Below are 20,155 nucleotides of genomic sequence, written 5' to 3' on the forward strand. Positions count from 1 at the left end.
CAGAAATAAGTTCTTTTATAATCTCCCTTTGACAGATGACAAAATGGAAGCTTAGAGTTGAATGAATTGGCCAAGGTTATACCTCCAGTAAGTGGCAGAGCCAAGACTTGCATTCAGATCAGCCTAACTCCAAAGCCTGGTTTCTTTGTTCCCTTAACTTCAATGTCTCCTCCTATACCATTATTAGGGGGTAAAAAGAAACACAGGAACGAAACTCTCACAATCCAACAACTCAAATATCAACATTTTAGTAAATATTTTTATAGTCTTTTCTACATTCACAACTTTCCCCCCATATTTATAATTATGCTCTCTTTGAGTATGCAAAAGACTGTATCTCTGATTTTATTTAACATTTAACACAGCATTTCTCCAAGTTGAAGCAGAAAGAAAATAAAAACCATGAACTACACTTTACTAAGGCAATATGATGTATCCTGTTCTACATAACCCTCCCCTATCACTGAACACTTACATTGTTTCCAAATGTTCACTGTTGCAAACAGTGCTACCATGGACAATTTTATCTGCATAAACTTTTCTCCTCTATGTGACTGGTTTCAAAGGTATGAAACTTTGAAAAGTCTGCATTCTCGAGATACATTGCATATACGGGTTTTCCGATATGTTGGCTGTCCATCCCAACCAGCAGCATATAGAGGCCTTGATTAATACACACCTGCCAAAATCGGATTCATCCTATTTCATTAGTTTGCTACAACCTCATCATCATCTTTCCCATGTCTGTTTTTGGAAAACAGAGAAAAGAGCACCCTTCTAAACAATATCTCATTTTGCTTTTAAAAATAATGCTATCAGGGGGACTATTTTCATAAGAACTTATCATTGAAATCTCAGATGTATCTCTATGGCTGACTGGATATGGGAGACAAATGAAAACTGTGTGGACTTTTCCTTTGAAAAATCTCAAGATTTTGGCCATTACTTTCCTTTTGACATCCATCACTCCAATCCAATTGCAACTCCCCTGGGACCTCCTGGGTTCTCTCCTCTTTCTACCTCTTTCATCCTATACTCTGCTGTCAGATGACTCTTACATTAACACTGAGCACATCATGCAATTTTCTGGTTCATAAAAGGTTAATGATTCCCTAGTTATTATTTAACCCCTTTACTGGCTCTCAACCACCAGCTACTATCCATCAGCAAGTAAACCATCTTGCTAGGTCCTCCTTCCCACTAACTTCATCTTCACTCTGCCTCTCTGCCTTTCCAAAGAAGCAGGCTATAGGAAAATGCATTTGACACTTGTATTTTATAGAGACAGTTTTGCCATTTATATGATGATTCAGAAGGTACCAGAGGACCTTCCAGGGCCTATCACTGTAATGTCAATTTGTGAAAATGGCTATTAATAAAGGTTTCTGGCTGACGGGATCTTGAGATGATAGCTTATTCCGAATTCCTGGTCTTAAGCTATGATAGCAGATGCATAGAACTTGACCCTGAGTTTGATTAAGAATGAAGACTCTGGACTCTGAGACTAGTCAGCCTGTGCAGCCATTGTGCAACCTTATGCTTAATATAATCACAATCCTTTAAAAATTCTGGCTTTTGTGGATAGGATTTGCATTTACCTTCTAGTCCAACTGTGCTGCATTAAGCTTTCCCAGTTGATAGCTGATCTGCTTTGAGGAGTGCATTTAACTCAGAGCTCTGCAAAAATGGAGTGCTTTTCTGTTGACTGTAGAGTACGTAGGTCAAGTGGAATTTTTGGCACTTCATTACATTCCCTGACCCTCACTAAACAAACTTCAAAATATATATATTTGCAACAATTTGGAATAAACACTACATACAAGGGTTGACGATAGATTTTCTGAAGAACTACCAAATGCATCAAGACTAAGGAAAACATTCTAATGATTCTTTCAAACACGAATATATTTAAATTCCTGTGAAACAGTCTTCTTATTTAGTCTTCTCAGGCTTTGATGACACGCCACGATTGGCTGTTTATCAAAAACTTAGCAAAAAAATGCTTAACAAGATATAATTGTGTGCACACACTCGTGCATAATTAAACCCAGTTTATAAATTGGTACAGGGTGAAATATAGTCATACCACCCAAGAAAAGTTGGTGGCTAGCAAACAACACTTCTTCCCATGTATAATAATCACTCTTAAAATGTGAATACTGTGAAGTGATATAATAATCTGATCTTAAATCTTAATTTAAAACATCTATTTCCATCTCTATTGAACTAAATGAAAGTTCTGACAAGATTAGGAAATTAACTGGGATGTAAAAAACAGGATCAGGCATTAATTGTTAAAACTGGGATTATGTGGCCTGGACATGGACGATCGTCATCCTTTGAAGGTTTTTAACTAGATAGATTCTCTTCTGTGTGTTTTATTTATTTTATTTGAAGGAGGATTTAGCTGACTCTTAGTTTCTTTATTTTATAGCTATTCCTTCAGTTGAAAAAAAAGGGAATAATTGGGACAGAGTAACGGATGTTTCTCAAGAACTTTAAGACAAGGTATTGCATAGCATTAAAGGGTATACTTTTCCATTTGTTTTATGACTTTGTCCAGTTAAAGTTACTGAGATAAGCACTCCAGTATTTACTTGTAACTTGAAACCGCTTTCATGGTGTGTCTGGATCCTAAGGGAAAAGAATTAACATTTGAGGAATGCTTACCTTGAGCCAGGCGTTTTATATGCATTATCTCATTTAATTCTCATAACCACAAGATATGGTTGATAGTATTTAATCCGATTTTACTTGCCTGAGATCATAATGGGAGTAAAGCATAGAGCAAGGATTTGACTCTAGGTCTCTCTTTCTATTTCTTTAAAGCCCAAGATCCTTTCACTAAACCGCATTGGATTTCTCACCGTAGCCAGTATGTGGGAGTGACAAGAAGGAACACTCTAATAGTAAGAGATTTTCTGAACTTTAAGATAAAGTTCCCCTTTTGAGAGTAAAATAAGACAGAAAATCATGAGTCAGATTAAAACATGTTCCCTAACGCAATGAACTGGTTTAGCAAGTTATGGACTGTGTATACCATGAAATACTATTGACATCATTAGAAAGAATAAGATAAGTCTGTTTAATGAAATAGAAGTCTGTATGTGAGTTACAAAATAGTTGTATAATAATATGTGCAATATGATGTACTTTAACATTAGAAGCAACCATACACACATATGTTTGCATGTGTTTAGGAACAGGTCAGGAAGGATACATACAAAAATGTTAGTTACTTCTGTTCAGCAGGCTAAGAGTGGTAGGCAGATTTCAGTTTTTAAATGTAAATGCATCACTGTTGCTTAATTTTGGGGGGTGCAATTGCATGTATTACATTCACAATGAAAAATCATGTAATGGATTAGTTGAATAATCTGTAGGAATGACTCATCCCAAATTATGAGTGATTGAGGTGTTTAAGGAGATTTAATCTCACAAAAGCAAAACTGCTCAATCTATTTGAACCTCTGTCAGGCTTCAATTTTACTATGCATATATCATGAAAGCTAAAACCTCATAACCTGCGTTGCACTCTGCCTTATCTGAAGAAGGTGTTAACAGAAGGCAAATGAGTAACAGTCATTTCAGACTTAACATGTCCAAAATAGAGCTCTCAAACCTGCTTTTCCTACTCAACTTGTTCCTCTCTGCAGTTTTACCCATCTCTGCGATACTATCGCTTCTTCACTTGCCCAAGTTGAAACCCAAAAGTTGCACACTTGATTTCTCCTTTCCTTTCCCAATGGTATCCCAACCAGCAGCAAGTCCAGCCTGATCCATCTCCACAATATCTCTACCCATTTCTCTCTGAGGGCTCCACTCAAGCCACCAATATCTCCTGCCTGGACTACTGTGGTTGTCTGCCATTAGGTCTTCCCTTCTTCACCTTTGCAATGCATTCTCCACTTAGCAGCCAGATCAATCTTTTACACTCCCTCAATTGTAGCATTCTTCAGTGGTTCTTCCTTGAATTTAGAATGGAATCCAAATCTCTCACTGTGGACCACAAGAACCTATGTGATCTGATGCTAGTGTGATACTTGGGACTTCAGCTCCTGATCCCATCTTGCCTCCACATTAGGGCCTAGCAGTTCGGGTTTAATTTCTGCTTTTCAAATACTTCCAGCTCTTACGGGCTTCTGGGGCTTTACATTTGCCTTTTTTTTTTTTTTTTCCTGGAAGACTCCTCTCTTAGCTATTTACATGGATAGCACCTTATCAATCTGAGCCAACATTTTACAGATGAGGAAATTGGTTGCAGAGGGTTTAAACAACTTATTTGTGGCCCCAGCACGTGGTACATGGTGGGGCTGAGTTTTGAATCCATGTCTGAATCATTTCATGTTCTTTCTATTATGTTAGATAACAAAGTCAAGATGACCCATCCCAGGGTCCAGGCGATGGTTCTGACAAGCAATCAGCAAACATATACTAGTTGAAAAGGCCTTGAAAAATAAGTTATTTCAGAAGTTTCTTTTGTAGATTGTCCTTCCTATCCCTAACACATTCTCCAACTTCTGCAGAAAGACCTAGTTCAGCTACAAGGGAAAATACGAGATGTACGCATTTGGAAACTCTTGCCTTAGAGATGTGAAATTCAATATTGCCCATTTAGGAAATGACTATAAAATGACACATCCAGAAATCCTTACAACTTACTTAGTTAGATGTCCAAAGAGGACTTTCATGGTGTCACGATTTGGCGGAGGGAGTTTTTGTACAAGAGATTTTACAGCTTCAATTCTTGTGGTGTTGTCTTGCTTTTCTGAAAAAAAAAAAAATTAAAAAGGAAGGTTAGGGAAAAAACAAGATTTCATAGGTACAGGTACATGAGAAAATTTTCTTGACGAAATTTTGGACTGAGACTAGCAACTAAGAGTCCTAGTCAGTAGTCAAAGGGAATAGGTGGACTCAACCTGGTTATTAAGGAGTTTCTTTTTATTTTGACTCTGAATTTGACAGTGGCAGGCCTTCTGGGAGGCTGTGTATGAACTGATTAGCTTTTAGCCTTTGGACCTTTTCTCCTTTCTGCTTCTTTGAATGTAGATGGAATGGCTGTACTGTGAGATAATCTTAACATGAAAGCAACAACAATGTGACTTTGACATTATCTTCCTGATCTTAACATTTGGTTTTCTTAAATGTCCGTTTTACAAGGTGTGGTAGGGTGAACAAGGGCCTTCCAAAGATGTCCGTGTCTGAATCCCTGGAATGTGTGACTATGTTACCTCACATGGCAAAAGGGACTTTGCAGATATGATCAGTTAGAGATTTTGAGATGGGGAGATTTTTCTGGATTATCTCAATGGGCCCAGTGGAATCACAAAGATCCTTATTAGGGAGAAACAGGAGAATGAGAGTCAGAAAAGGTGATATGACTTCTCATGTGACAACGGGAGCAGAAAAGAGAGGGTATGCGATGAGGGGCTGCTTTCTGAGGAATTGCCACAGTCTCCAAAAGCTGGGAAAGGCAAGGAGACAGAGACTCTAGGGATACCACAGGCCTACCAACCTCTTCAGTTTCAGTCTGAAACTGATTTCAGACTTGCACCCTCCAGGACTGTAAGAGAATAAGTTTGTGTTTTAAGTTTGTGTGAGTGTTAAGCAGCAATGGGAAACTAAACAAGGACATATAGTGTGATTTGATTACAAATATTCTATTGCTGCTTGATTTTGTAGAAGGAAAAATTGTTTTAAAAATTATTTCCATGTTATCCTTTTTCCCTTACACATTTTGTTTTTGCTTTAAAATAAAAGAGTGTAAAACAGAAAAAAAATTGAAATAGCATATTTCCTGGTCATACACATTTTATAAAATAGGAAGTTGTTCAAAACTGCATACCACATTGATTTCTCTCATTTTGTTTTGTTTATAGATGGAAAAGTAAAAATTGATTTACTTAGTACACTAGGGAATTCATCTTTCCATAGTTTTAACCAGGGCCTTACCATCTAGAGGTATAATTATTTATTGAACTTAAACGCCTCATGCACTTTCCTTTCTATACTTTAACTTCTAGCACAGGGCTCTTGATGATTCTAAACAGGCCACAGCTGGAAAATAAGATATAAAAAAGACTAATATGTAAGGCAAACATCCACCCAATAACCATTCTCTTCTTCCTTAGCAAGACAATCCCACTGTTAAGAGGATGGTAATAGACCCAGCTGTCTTGGAGCTGGAGTGGCCATGGGACCAAGTCTGGCCAATGAGACTGAAGTGACAGTGTTGGTGAGGCCTCCTGGGAGAGCATGTATGAGCTGATTTAGCTTTTAGCCTTTGTACCTTTCCTCCTTTCTGTTTCTTTGAATGTAGATGGAGTGGCTGTACTAATCTGGAGAACTGAAGCTCTGTGGAGTGAAATACGCAGGTAGAAAGAGCTTTCTCGAATCTGTGGAGCAGTCATACCAGTCCTGCACTGTCTGCCTCTGGGTTTCTTTTGTATTTTTTGAGACAGGATCTTGCTCTACTGTGCAGCCTGGCGTGCAGTGGTGTGAACATGGCTTACTGCAGTCTCAACTCCTGGGCTCAAGCTATCCTCCTGCCTCAGCCTCCTGAGTAGCTAGGACCACGGGTGCATGCCACCATGCCCAGCTCATTTTATTTTTTGTAGAGAAAGGGTCTCCTTATGATGCCCAAGCAGGTCTTGAACTCCAGGGCTCAAGCAATCATTCTGCCTTGGCCTCCTTAAGTGCTGGGATTACAGGTATAAGCCACCACGCCTGGCCCACTGGGTTTCTTTGACATGAGAAAATAAGCCCTGTGTACTGAGGCCTTTGAGGATGGATCTCTGATACTAAGGCCAAATACAGTTCTTAATAATAAGATGTACTTACAAAGTCCAATTCAATAGGTATATAAACTTTATGACAGTAGGATAAGAAAGAGTTAGTTTAGAAACTGGCAGTTTCTTTAATATGTTGTTGCAAAAGAATTTTTTTATAAGGAATTACAGGAAAATATCCTGCAGAAGATGGTATTTGGCTAAAGTGGGATGGGGGCCATCTTCCTAGTAGAATTCTGCTTGGAAGCTTTTCTTTTTCCTTCTAAAACCACAAAGGCCTATAAATAATGCCTCCCACAGTCAAAGCTTTCAAAATTGCAGTTATTCTTAGAAGAGTTCCAACATAATATGGCTTGGACAACTGCAAAAAAAAGAAACAAAGGGGAGCGAGAAAGAGAAAAAAAAGAAAGTTGCAACATCATAGCCTATACCAGACCTCATCTTTTCTGCCAAATAGTAAAAAGCCCTCTTGGAGCTTAATGATGGTAAGAAAATGTGATGCTTCACAAGACCAACTGGGGCCTATGAAATATCATAAACCAGAAAAAAAGTACAAGCTAATAAAGATGAGAGTGAAATTGGCATAGTATGCCCAGGTCAGAGCTATTGGGGATGCTCGAATGCTATCTAACCATTTGAAGCTAATACCACACAACCATAATTGTGTGTGTATATATGGGTGTGTATACACACACACACACTCAAATATATATATATATATATATATATATATATATATATATATATATATATATTCATTCAAGAGGTGGATACATTCTGTACAGTTTGGCATGATTCCAGTACAGTTTACCTGAGGATCTGGTGAACTACTAGGTGCAAGCAATCAGTATGAAACTGGGAAGGGGATAAGAGGAGAGGAGAGAGGAGGAGAAGAGACCTTTCTAATTTCACTGAAGTCTCTGACTAAAGTAATAATCAGGTTAATGCCAGAGTCTCCAAAAAAGGGACCAGTTGACATTGAGGGCTACAGAAGTAGCAGCTATAAATTAAGCTTGACAGGCAAGAAGTGGGGAGTAGTCTTGTTGGTTCCAAGCAGCAAACTTTACTCATAGGGAACATGATCCAGTCAGGGTGGGGTTAGAAAAGATTGGCCGTTGCTTAATTAGAAAGAACTGATTTGCAAGGACACTTTCATGGTTTTTGGGCAGGAATTAAGACATAGTCAAGTCCATTAAGCTAACAGGTAAAATAATTGTGAGCTTTCTTACAGTCAGCTCTCCCTCTCCTGTGTTCTGTTGCATTTAGAATATTCCACTTACACAACACTTCACATGGTATTTGTACTGCTTGAATGCTTGTTAAATTCCCCTATTAAATAGGGAATTTTCCTTTAAAGCTAGGCAATTTTTATGCTAGCATGTGGTGGGTTAAATGAATGAAAAAGGAATTAGTGAGTGAACTAATGAAAGTTGTGACCATGAACTGGAATATGTGGACCTTGGTTTGAATTCTGTAACAGCTTTTTATTAGCCGTGTGGTCTTGGAGAAGTTTCTTACTCTCTTTGAATAAGATCTAAAAGTGTAGTTTTGTTGAATAAACAAGATAGTATGTAATGTACCAAGCACAATTACAAGTAAAACAAAGTACTATATAAATGTTCACCTTCCCCTGCACCCCTCTCACCTCTTTTGAGGCCCAAGCCACTGGGTCTTGTTTACCTTTTAATCCCAGCAGTTAGCATACTATTTGGTTGCAGGGACATTCAAAATGTAGTTGCTAATTCATGAACTGAGTTGGTGCCAGTTGGTGAAAGTACAATTGCTATAGTAGCCCAACATTACACAACAACCTAAATACTTTGTGATAGGCTGAGAAATTGATGGTCTGATTGGTGAGCAGGTCAGTTATGTATAAGTATCCTTATGAAAAGTACATGTCGGTTTCCAAGTTTGCCTATAAGAAACATTCTACATGAAGAATATTTTATAGAAATATTTTTCTCTTTTTTTCCACTTTCACACATTCTTGGGGAATCAGACAATTGGATATTGGTGCATGCATATTTGTGGCCAAGTTATACTTAAGTGCTAAATGGGGAAGTGTACCATGGCTTAGAGAGAGCTGAAATATTAAGGAGGAACAATTTATTTTTCTTACAACATAATCAGAACAAAATCTTCTGAAAAGGTTATAGTAAAGCAGTGTTTTTTTTCATTCAAATCAATACCACACCCACTCTTCCATAGCTTGTAAAATCAGGAAATAACACAAACACTTCAAGTGGAGAAACATCTAAAAATACAATTGGATACATTAAAATCGAAATGACACCTTTTCAGATCTGGTTTATTGATGTGTCATATTAGGAATTGGAATCAGCATACATAATACAGGAGTGGTTAATGAGCTAAGATTCATACACAGCTTACTAAAGATGTGTCAACTGTCTTCAATTGATTCAGTGAGCATCTGAAAGACAGCATTTTCTATTAATATTTCTCCTTCAGCATATGTTTTTCTCATTATGAAGCGCTGAAGGTTCTGAGAAGACTTTGAGATATCACTAACTTTTTACATTATGACTGGTGGGAGGAGGAAGGAACTTTTTGTACTCGGAGAATTAGAGAATCTCTTAGGCAAACTGTATGTGAAGAGACTTATACAAAATCTTTCCAGAAGTAATGAACTCCATAATCCTTTCCCTCTTTCATTTGCATTTACTTCTGCCCTTATTCTATTATGATTTATTTTTGCCTCTATTCCATGAAATACCTCCGTTTTTGTTCTCCACCCATATCCAAATAGCCTCTTCGATCTCTAAGCTGTGAACCCACAATTGCACACACAACTTTTTATAGTGCTTCGTTTTTTTCCATCCAAAAGTGATTCTCAACTGTTTCTTACTAATACCCATTCCTCACCAACCTGCCCCCATCTTCTCAAACTACATCAAACTCATTGTTGTAAACAAGTTTCAAAAATGATTCCACGCTGTTCAGAGAAGTAACACCTACGTGATGTGAAATAGCCTTTAATGTTATGATAAGAATGCGGCTTTATAGTTTTGAGGGCACATTTTTCAAAATATGGTTTATGATAGTTACACTTGCATTCATCTGCATGAAATGTTGTTACTAAAGCACGTTTACAACCCAATGCCTTTTAGAAAAGAGATAAGATAAAGCTGTATATGATGATGGAAAAAGTTCTGTACAGTGAAGAACCTTGGATCCAATGTCCCTGGACACTTTTCTGTCCTTATCATCCATGCCTTTATTGTTCTTACAGCTTCATGTTAAATCACATTTAAAAATAAATTCTGCTTTGTTATATAGGTCCACTCAGAGGAAGAAAAGACCAGTTTATCCCAGTAATCAATGTATAGGGAGTAATATTCATCTCATTTGTCTACAGTTCTTAAAGGACAACTGTATTCCTTTGTTTTAAAGAGGTCAGTAGTACCACAGCTGTTCTGCTTCTGAAAGTTATTCTGAAATGTCTAATGCTCCCTGTATGAAAAACATGGTAGTCCCTATATGTCAGAGCTATATTTGGAAGAATAGCAGTTCTCTAGTTTCTATTCAATTTATAGTTTTTGTACTGTGGCCATTTCCGAATTTAGTTAGAGACTGTGCTTGCTTACAGGAGGAAGGAGTATCTCCAGAGATCATTTTATTTGTTTCAGCATGCCTTACAACTGGATACAAACCTCTGAGGATACACTTTTTAATGCCAAAACTTGAGTTGCCCATTGAGGAGTCATCTCAGGGATGACAACAATTGCTTGATAAATATCTTTGAGTAACTCATAGTTGCTTTAAGAGGAGATGCTCTGGGGGCAAATTCAAATCTCACAAATAGATACAAATATACACATGCTTCAAACTCACATTATAAATAAGAAAATCGGTATATCCAGTGACATACCACTTCTCAGGAATCTGGAAAAGACTGGGTTAGAATTTTTGCTATGCTGTATGATTTTGGGCAAGTTGCTTGAACTATTGATGCTTCTAGTTCTTTACTTGAAAATACAGAAAAATTATACATCTTATTGGATTTTTGTAGAATTAAATATTTCAGTGCACATAAATGTACACATAGTAAGTGATCATTTAAGTAAGTCCCCTGTAAGTCCTCTTCCCTTAAAACATATTTCTTTCTCATTGTCTTCTCTATCATCCCTGATACATAACTGCTCCTGGTTCAAGGTTGTTTCTGAAATCAAATGAAGTCATACTTTTACTATTTAGTATGCTTTCCTAAAAGTAGGAACAGGGTACAGTATGTTGTAGCTTTGTAAATATATGGAATGCTGTCAATTATCAGAGAATTTGGTTAAAATTCCTAAGTAGTTACAGTATATCATAAATAGAAGTGTCATTGCATCATAAACAAGGAAAAACCACCACCTTGAGTGTAGCCCGTAGTTGGCAATTTGCAATTTTTCAAGGTTCTGTGCCCTTCTCCCCAAACCCCAGAAAAGCCATATTTATATTTAATTAAAAGGAAGGCAATGTCAAATACATTGTAAGTTTGGCTTTTGATGTTGACAAACTGTGTCAAAACAGTTCAACCTGAGAAGAGAGGTACATTACTTGCAGGAAAGACCAAGCAGGAACTGAATCTATCTGACTCAAATAAGACATTTCTTTCTCTAGGGAGGATCACCTGAGAGTTGGAACTGATCACCTCTTTTCTACACCAGATTTCCTTGTATTCACAGTTTCTCCTTCCAGGAGATATTCATGTTTTGGCTGTTTTTTGAATAAACAAGCCCTCTTAGGAAGAATTTAAAAAATGGGAACAACTCTTTATAGTCAATAATTGTTAGTATCAAAAATTACTCTGGCCAATTAATTGGCATAAGTTTATGGATTTGTTAAATGAGGGAAGCTTCAACTCACTGGCCCCTTTAGCACTGTTTCCAGAACCATTTCTGGTCCTGGTCCCGAAGGAATTAGACCATGTACAGCATGCTGTTAGGAGGGGTGTTAAGAATGATCTTCTAAAGGGTAATCTCTGTTTCCTTCTACCTCTATCCCTGCTCTCTAGCCATAAATTATTAAAAATAAAGGTATAATTTCTTAAGAAATTATATATATATTATATATCTATCTTATATATAAATAAGAAAACCCTATTTATTCAGGCCTGTGTGCAACCTGTGGCAGGTACAAAGTTGGTTGCTATCTTTTCATTTTACAATCTGGAGGGGCAGATAAATTACAAAAGGTGTCATAATAGATGTTTAAATATAAGGCATGTCATTATGTAGGTGTCAGTGAAGTTTATGTCTTTCTTCTAACTGAAGGGATCATCTAAGATAATTGTGAAACTCAGAAAGCTTCTGAGATTGTTACTCATTCCAAAATAACTCAGAAATGCAATTGATACAAATCAATGAGTGTAAAATTCTATTTAATCAATTTCTGGAAGTCTTCAAAATTATTATGCTTAACTTCTTGATACATTCACAAATACATTCAGGAAAGTAATAATATCTTTTCTTTCTCATGTGACTATCTATGTTATGATGCATTATGATCTCACATTGGGGCGAGTTTGGAAAATGTATTCAAGTCTTAGTCTTTAAGTAACTTTTTTTTTTTGGTAAACAAGGTCTGTCCCTGTCACCCAGGCTGGAGTGCAGTGGCATGATCTCAGCTCACTGCAGCCTTCCAGGTTCAAGCAATTCTCCCACCTCAGCCTCCCAAGTAGCTGGGACTACAGGCACTCACTGCCATGCCTGGCTAATTTTTGTATTTTTTGTAGAGGTAGGGTTTCACCGTGTTGCCCAGTCTGATCTTGAACCCCTGGGCTCAAGCGATCCACCCTCCTCAGCCTTCCAAAGTGTTGGGATACAGACATGAGCCACCGTGTCCTGCTTAAGTAACTTTTAATAAAGGGGGTATTGCTTTGGTACAATCAATTTTAGGATGATAACATTTCCTCAGACTAACCAATCTGAAACCAGCTCTTAAACCAAACTTGCACTCCTCAGTTTTGTAGTGATGCCTCTATTTGTCTGAATTGGAGCGTAAGGCAGTGGCTGACACTCCAGCAGCAATCTTCACAGGAAAAGCATGATCCTATTGTCCTTCCTAGAATTTCTTGCTCTTCAAAGTAATTTTGGAGGTGTCATGGTGGCCAAGTACATTTCTGTAACCTACAAAGATACTAATTCATCCTTAGGCGATAGTCTGTGCTGAGAAAATAAAGCTCACTGGTTTATTTCTCTAATTCAATTTTCCTGTGAAGATTTTCTTGAAACTATATTTATTCATTTATATCTGGTTTTACAACCTTTTTTTTTTTATTAAAAAAAAGTCTTTACTATTTTGAGTCATTTGAAATCTTTTTCATCATAAGCCAGTAATTCAAATACTCAACTAGCTATTTACATTAAGCATTATCTTTGTACATTTTCATAAGGGTGGAAATCCTACAAATACTTTTCAAGGTTTGAGGTTTTTAATGTGTGTCTTTCCATTGGTAGACCAATTAAATTGATAAGGGATTAGAAAACTCACTTGAAAACAACTAGGATCTATATCACAATTAAGAAAAATGTGAATTAAGAAACACTTTTCCTGTCTTTGGGTTAAAAATATTGTTTTTGAAGAAGGCATATTAAACTTTATCCTTAACCATTCATTTTGAACAAAAGACCTCTGAAGAGGAGATAATGGTTAGTATAGTAAACTGTCCAGCTAGTTCATCTGACATGGTCACATAGTGACGCTGAGAGCAGAGAGAGTTATTAATTAAACAAACATCAAAATCCTTTAAAAATAGGTTATAAAATAATTTTATGATTCAGCTTTTTAAATTGTGAGACTATTGTAAAAGAAGAAAAACAGGCAACATGTGGCAACTTTAGTCAGCATTTCTGAACTGGGAATGATAAACACCTCTGCCTGGCTCTGGCATTTATCAGGACTGAGATATTATTACCACACAGAGTCACAGCATGGTTACTGTTATCATCGGAAAAAAGAGCCAGCTAATCTTAATGGTTTGTAAAGCCGTTACCTGCACTGGTCTGACATTTATCATGATCATTTTACCACATGGGTCCTACATAGCAAAGGTCTTTTATCTGGAAGGGACATCACTATGAATTATTATTTGCAGCTAGGTAGAAAATTGTATGTTGTAGATACCTTTTCTCATTATAAATCACATAGTCACATTTCACCATTTCCCCCAGAAAGCTGCTGAGCCTAGATTTTTGCCACAGCTTGTATTCTTCTCCCCCACCCCTTTCTTTTTATAGTTTCTTGAAAATATTAGCCATTTTTAAATTCACACCTTTAATTTTTGAAGTACCACATATATGGTAGATGTAAATGTGAACATTCTTTCATTATAGTTAAGAAACTTTCCTGCACATCCTGTATAAAGCCTGCACAGTACTTTAGAAACTGAAGTTGAAAAACTGTCTACTTAAAAAAAATAATTATTCTCTCTTCTGACATGGTGTCCAGACTTTCTCTGTTCTTGACCTTGTCAATAGACTATTTACCAGTAGATCAGACAAAATTTCTTATGCTTGATTTGAAATACTCAAAACAGCCCATTCCAAGCCTGAAATCCTTAGCTTGGAAATATGTTCTTATAAGAAGTAAACCAGTTTTATTTTGCTAGTGAGTTCTTTCAGACTGTTAGTAAGTTATAATGGAGTAGAAGATTCCTCCAACAAATTTCTTTTATGAGATGCTTGGATTCTATCCCTAACTATCAACGTCCTAATGACATACATTAATACATAGTATGGAAGAAATAAAGATATTAAAAGGTCTGATGTTTAAAACCATGAGTTCAAGTCAGTAAAATGAAATGCATTAATTTGACAATGGAAAATTACAGTGCAAAGCCCAAGTTGTTTACCATGAAGAAAAAATGAACAAATCCTCTCTTTTAAAAAGATTGAGACAACTAATCTTCTGAAAAAGATATTTATATATTTTCTTCTTTCTCAAGTGTTCCATTAGGAATAAACAAGCCAGAAATTCTGTACTTTTATAATGAAGAGGGAGTAGAATTCTTTGCCATTTTTGCATTTAGAAAGAAATGTGCAAGAAGAATGTGACAATTTAAGCAAATCAAGATTGTTTCAAATGGATCACAAACGGGACTTTGTGGGATATTTTATACTAGCATGTGAAGCAAACAGTAAATTTGAAAAGAGGATTTTCTCAATGGTCTAGTTCTGATGTGTTTTCCCATTGCTTTGTGTGTTTAAAAGAGGTTTAGATGTGGTGTTTAATATTGCTTCGACTCTCTTGCAAATGAGTGCTGGAGAAATATTCGCACATGAAGGAACGCTGGTGTGCTGCATTGCTGACAGCAGCTGGGGGGATATGAATGAAGAAACCAGATTCCCGAGTCTGGATTTAGCAAGAATAAACACCTATCATTCCATTAAAAAAAACTGTCACTTTAAATGCTTACAGGCATCCAAAGTAGACCCCTCTTCCTTTGAAGAAGTCCAATATTTTTCTCAAATGACTCCATTCTTGAAGGGGAAAAAAATATCAACTTTAACCTGAGGTGCAGTATCTTGCAGTGATGTGTGTTAGTCTGCCTACCTTGCAACATTTGGTTCCATATAATTTTTGGTATTATTACAAATTTCCTTCAAAGGAAACAGTTTCTGTTGCAGAGACTTGTGAAATATACTCACATAAATTTGGAGGCCAAGGGGAGGAGGTCATTTGTGAAATTAACCTGTACTTCCGTTGCTCAAAAGGAGTTGCACACAATTTGGTGCAGTCTTCTAAAATTTCATTGTAAAATGGTGGCCTAATATTCCAACATACTGCTTCACCCATCAAACGAAGGGCTACACTGGTTTAAAACAAACAAAAATAACAAGCAACAAACAACTCCTTCATTCTTTTTCATTTCAGAATGACTCTTTGGTTCTAGTTTTACACCCTCTTGCCATTATTGTCACCCAAATACTGTAACCTGGGAGCATTTACAATAATTAGCGAGGGGCTTTGCTGCCTTGGGTTTCCTCCTTTTCTGGGGAACTGGGTGAATTGTTGAGTGCTAATGAAAGTCGGAGACTTCTAGCTGTAGTTGAGCCAGGCACAGTGCAGGCAGACGCTTTAAGCTTCCCACTGTGCGGCAGTGCAAGCTTCCCCGCTGTTATGTTTACCATAGTTTTAATGTCTGTGAAAAAATTCCTGATGCAACCAAATTATGTTATGCCCTTTTATTTATCTAACCCTACCCTCCCTGCCCCCCTGCCCCAATTTAGCAGATTATTGTTGCCCCTGCCTATTACAGAAAGCTCCTCCTCAACTTTGTGACCATCTTACTACTTCAATTCTTACCATGAGAGTCTAGCTGCTTTGCAGCCTTGCTTGCAAAACCTATCCAGAAGTTTCAGGCGGATTACACACACACCCTGCTCTACTTCTGTCACCTAACAACAGATATCCTCTTTTGCACTGCATTTTAATTTCATCGGAGGTAATATTAAAACACCAAATTCCATCATCTGGCATTGGCAATAATAGCTTAAAATTCAAATGTACTTGGTGAAGTGCACTATGTCTTTAAAAAAAAACCTATTGAAAGACCTCAAACTCTCCCTGCCAACTAAGATGAAAACAGCCAATCTGCAATGGGAGTTGTCCTTTTCTTAAAAATGGTTATCACAAAGAAAATGACCATTCCATTATATTGTAAATTGATGAATTCACCAAGTGTGATGTACAGTGAAATTATTAATGAATATTCATACAACACTTTCAATCCATTAATAAGCCTTAAGACAATGAGGATGCAACTCATTCCCATTTAGATAATGTGTTGGGGGGAGTGAAATTAATAGCAGAAACAGTACTTGAAAAAGTTGAACTTCCATGTATCAAACTCCAGGTGCCAGTTTGAGGAGAATAACCAATAATAGCCATTTTTTACATATTTGATGGGACTGATTATGCAATGTGCAACTCTAAATGGCTTATAGCACATTGTAGCATGGTTCCATCCCATTGGCTACAGTAGGGTGCAGGCAGATGGATGACAGTGACAGGGAGAGAAGTGCTTTTGCTTAGCCGTGCGTTAAGATGCCATCCAGAAGCTCTGTGCACTGCAGACACTTCATTAGGATGCCAGGATAATGGTAAACTACCACTCAGAGTGACACCCCATTTCCTGCTTACTGAGCGCTCCAACCTCGGCAGATGTCAACAATCTCACAGTGCTACAGAGCAGACCTAACTTTCCAGCCACTTTGACTCCAATTTTTTCCTCCTAACAGTGCCATACATTATGTGCAATATGTAATGGCAAACACCTCACTGAAAACAAAATCTGCACAATTCGTTATGACCAGAGTGCTTCATTTTTTTTTCCTTCTTTTAAAAGATGAGGGACTGTGAGTTGGGCAAGAGAGTACGTCCGTCCGCTGTCCTAACCTCAACATTTCTTGCTATAATTTCATTTGCTAATCAGTTCAAAGTGTTAATTGTGTGATGAACTCTGATTAATAGCAGTTAAACTCTGATCACGGGGGATATGACTGCTTCTTTTAATTAATGTCCGTTCCAAAGGTAAGAGCTTTTGGAATTCTTTTGTTAAAGACTTGAGACTCAGTTTTGGTATGGTTTTTAGCTGTCTGCCAAAAAAAGGCTGACTTGAGCATCTGGATGGTATTTTCTCTGCAAATGTATAACTTGAGACCATTCGCACACCTCCTTACCAGCAAGTCAAGCCAAGAGAAACTTTTTTTTCTATGATGTAAAATCCAAAATTCTTTTTATAAAGAACCAAGGTGTGGTTTAGATAGTGAAAAAAAATTTCCCCAAATGGAAAAAATAATACTCTGAAATCTATCATTACAATGAAATGATTGATTTACATTTTGTAACTCTAAGCATCTTCTTAGAAGCTCAAAGGCCCTTGTAAATGGCAGGACTAAAAATAAACATTCCCCTCTGGGGCCCGTTATCATTTCCAGGTAAAGACGCAACTGTAAAGAAGTAGCCATAGGCAGAGGTCACACCCCAAGGAAGAATTTGATTGCAAACTTTCAGTGTGATGCCCTCTGCAAAGAGCTGATGCAAATCATGACTTTTGGTTTTAAATGGCATCTGGTTGGCAACACCTAACCACCTCTTGAAACTTGTCACTAAATTTGCTTCAAAGCAAAGAAAATATAATAGAATTCTTATAATAATTTAAACAGGGACTGAGAGTAACATAGTGACAAAAATTTAAGAATAACTTACTCGAAGACATGTTGGTCTTAATTGGAAAGTGCCAGTGGTACATGAGCTATTGAAGTACTGAACCAGAGAGTCTGCCTTCCTGAAAGCAGATAGAAGCATCCTTATATTTCTTCAAGTGTCTGATTTTTAGAATCAAAGCCTCCAGGCCTATGCCAACCAAAAAACTGGGCAGCTTTTTCCTACACAGTTAATGCTGTTTAGAAGTAGTGTGAATGCTTCCCTTCTGCCCCTTCTCACCAGTCGCCTTCCTTTCTAAGCTACACATCAAGACTTCTCTTTATACTGGGATCATTTAAAGATAGCAATTTCCATGAAGTATAACTGAGGATATTGTAGGTAGAAGGCAGAAGGAAAGTCCTGATAATGGCACATATCCCCATAGGAATTGTGTAGTCCCATATGTAAAACATAAAGGGAAGAAAGGGTGGAGACTGGCAAAATTCTTTAGGAAGAAATTCTTGGAATTCTAATGCTTTATGCACTTTATCTTTTAGAGTGCCACAGAGTCAAGGAATTAGGGTGGGAGAAAATTCGATGTCAGGATACTAGTGCCTTAAGAGAACAAGTATGCTAGATAAGAATTAATGTAAGAGCTGTGATTATCAATTTGCCATTTGAGTATAGCTTCAAGACAAAATGCTAAGGCTGGAGCTGAAGCAGAGGGTAAAAATCAGTGTGCATAGAATGTTGCATACATTTCTACCTTTTGAGATGAGTAAACATAACAAAATTTCCAACAACGTTTGACCTATGAAAGAACTCAGAGACCAATGCTCATAAAAAGCTTAGAACTCTTACAGTAACTGCTAGACAATTAAGAAGCTACTTAGTATCTCTAATAAAATTTGACACAGGGAGTGGAATGAGAAGGATCAGCAAGCCATAGGAGAGGACAGGGAAGATGAAAAGATCACTAGAATAAGATGACAATTATATAGATGATTTGAGGAAGGACAGTGTGAAAACTAAAAATGCAAAACAAAATTAAATTTTGCACTGAAGTTCAAATTGTTACTCCAGAAAAATTAGGTTTGTGATACGGATGACAAACCAGAGAAGTTTTCCCAGAATATGGAGACATAAAAAATGATGAGAAAGAAGACTGGAAGTCAAAGAATGAACAGATTATCTACAGCTTATAAGTATACTTGAGGAAGAAACCAGAACATTTGAAAAATATGCAAGTCAAGCACAAAATTAAGAAAACTCCTGTGAGTTAAAAAACTACCTCAGTATTGAAAATGACAGTGAGGTTCTAAGAAAATATTATCGAGGTGGTATACTATCTTGATATATTCTGGCAAAACTTTCAAATGGCAAGGATAGAGCATCATTCTACAAATATTGAGAAAAAGAAGACTAAAAAAATAAACATTTAGGCTTTCCTAACACTTTTCTCACTAAATCCTAAAAGAAAACAAGGCAGTATCTTTTGAATTTATAGGAAAGAAATTGTGGCCCTCAAATTGTGTGCATACTCAAAATTGTCTTTTGCATGTTAAAATAACAAAGGCATTCTCATGTATGCAAAGATTTATAATAGGACAGCTTTCTTGAAAAGTTTACGTGAAGCCTTATGTAATTCTACTAAGTGATGAATCAAGATTTACAACTCAAGAATAGAGACACTGTAAACAAAACTAAGCATCTTCTTTACTTAATTTGGATCTAAAACTCCAAAGGCCTCCTTGGATTACTTCTCTCTGGCTTCCACTTAGCTCTTGGTGACAGGAAATGCCTTTCTTGTGGTCCACCCTTGATGGTTCAGGTGAAAGCTCTGGGGGCATTTGATGACTATTTAAAACAATGACTGGTGCTGTTCATTCTGGAGTTTGCTAGAAAACAACATTGGAACATTGCTCTGGAGAGATACTAAACAAGTTTTTTATTCCTCTCAAAAATATCAAAGCTGCAGAGAGTGGCATAATGTTTACTTCTCTTCGTAGGAATACTTGGTAAACCTGCTTTGTATCTATAATAATGGTATTGAAAAAACTGAGTGGAGGGCTATTAAAGTGATAAAAACTAGAAAATCAAGCAATTAGGTATTACATATGAATTTTCCTATGTTACACATGTTTTAAAATTAAGCAGGCTAGGATAAAACAAACGCAGAATGAACATGTCAAAGGAAATAGCCCCAAAACATGGTT

The 20,155-nt window shown here is 36.9% G+C and overlaps 1 protein-coding gene across 1 annotated transcript in view; it reads right to left on the minus strand.

Moving 5' to 3' along the window:
• Positions 1-20,155, minus strand: part of ARHGAP15 (Rho GTPase activating protein 15) — a 639,510-nt gene that overhangs the window by 61,107 nt on the left and 558,248 nt on the right. The window contains exon 13 of the mRNA XM_003822828.5: positions 4,663-4,768. Coding sequence (XP_003822876.1) covers positions 4,663-4,768 — 106 coding nt within the window. The remainder of the gene's footprint in view (positions 1-4,662; positions 4,769-20,155) is intronic.

The sequence above is a fragment of the Pan paniscus genome, chromosome 13 (genome assembly GCF_029289425.2).
Source record: "Pan paniscus chromosome 13, NHGRI_mPanPan1-v2.0_pri, whole genome shotgun sequence".
Taxonomy (NCBI): Eukaryota; Metazoa; Chordata; class Mammalia; order Primates; family Hominidae; genus Pan; species Pan paniscus.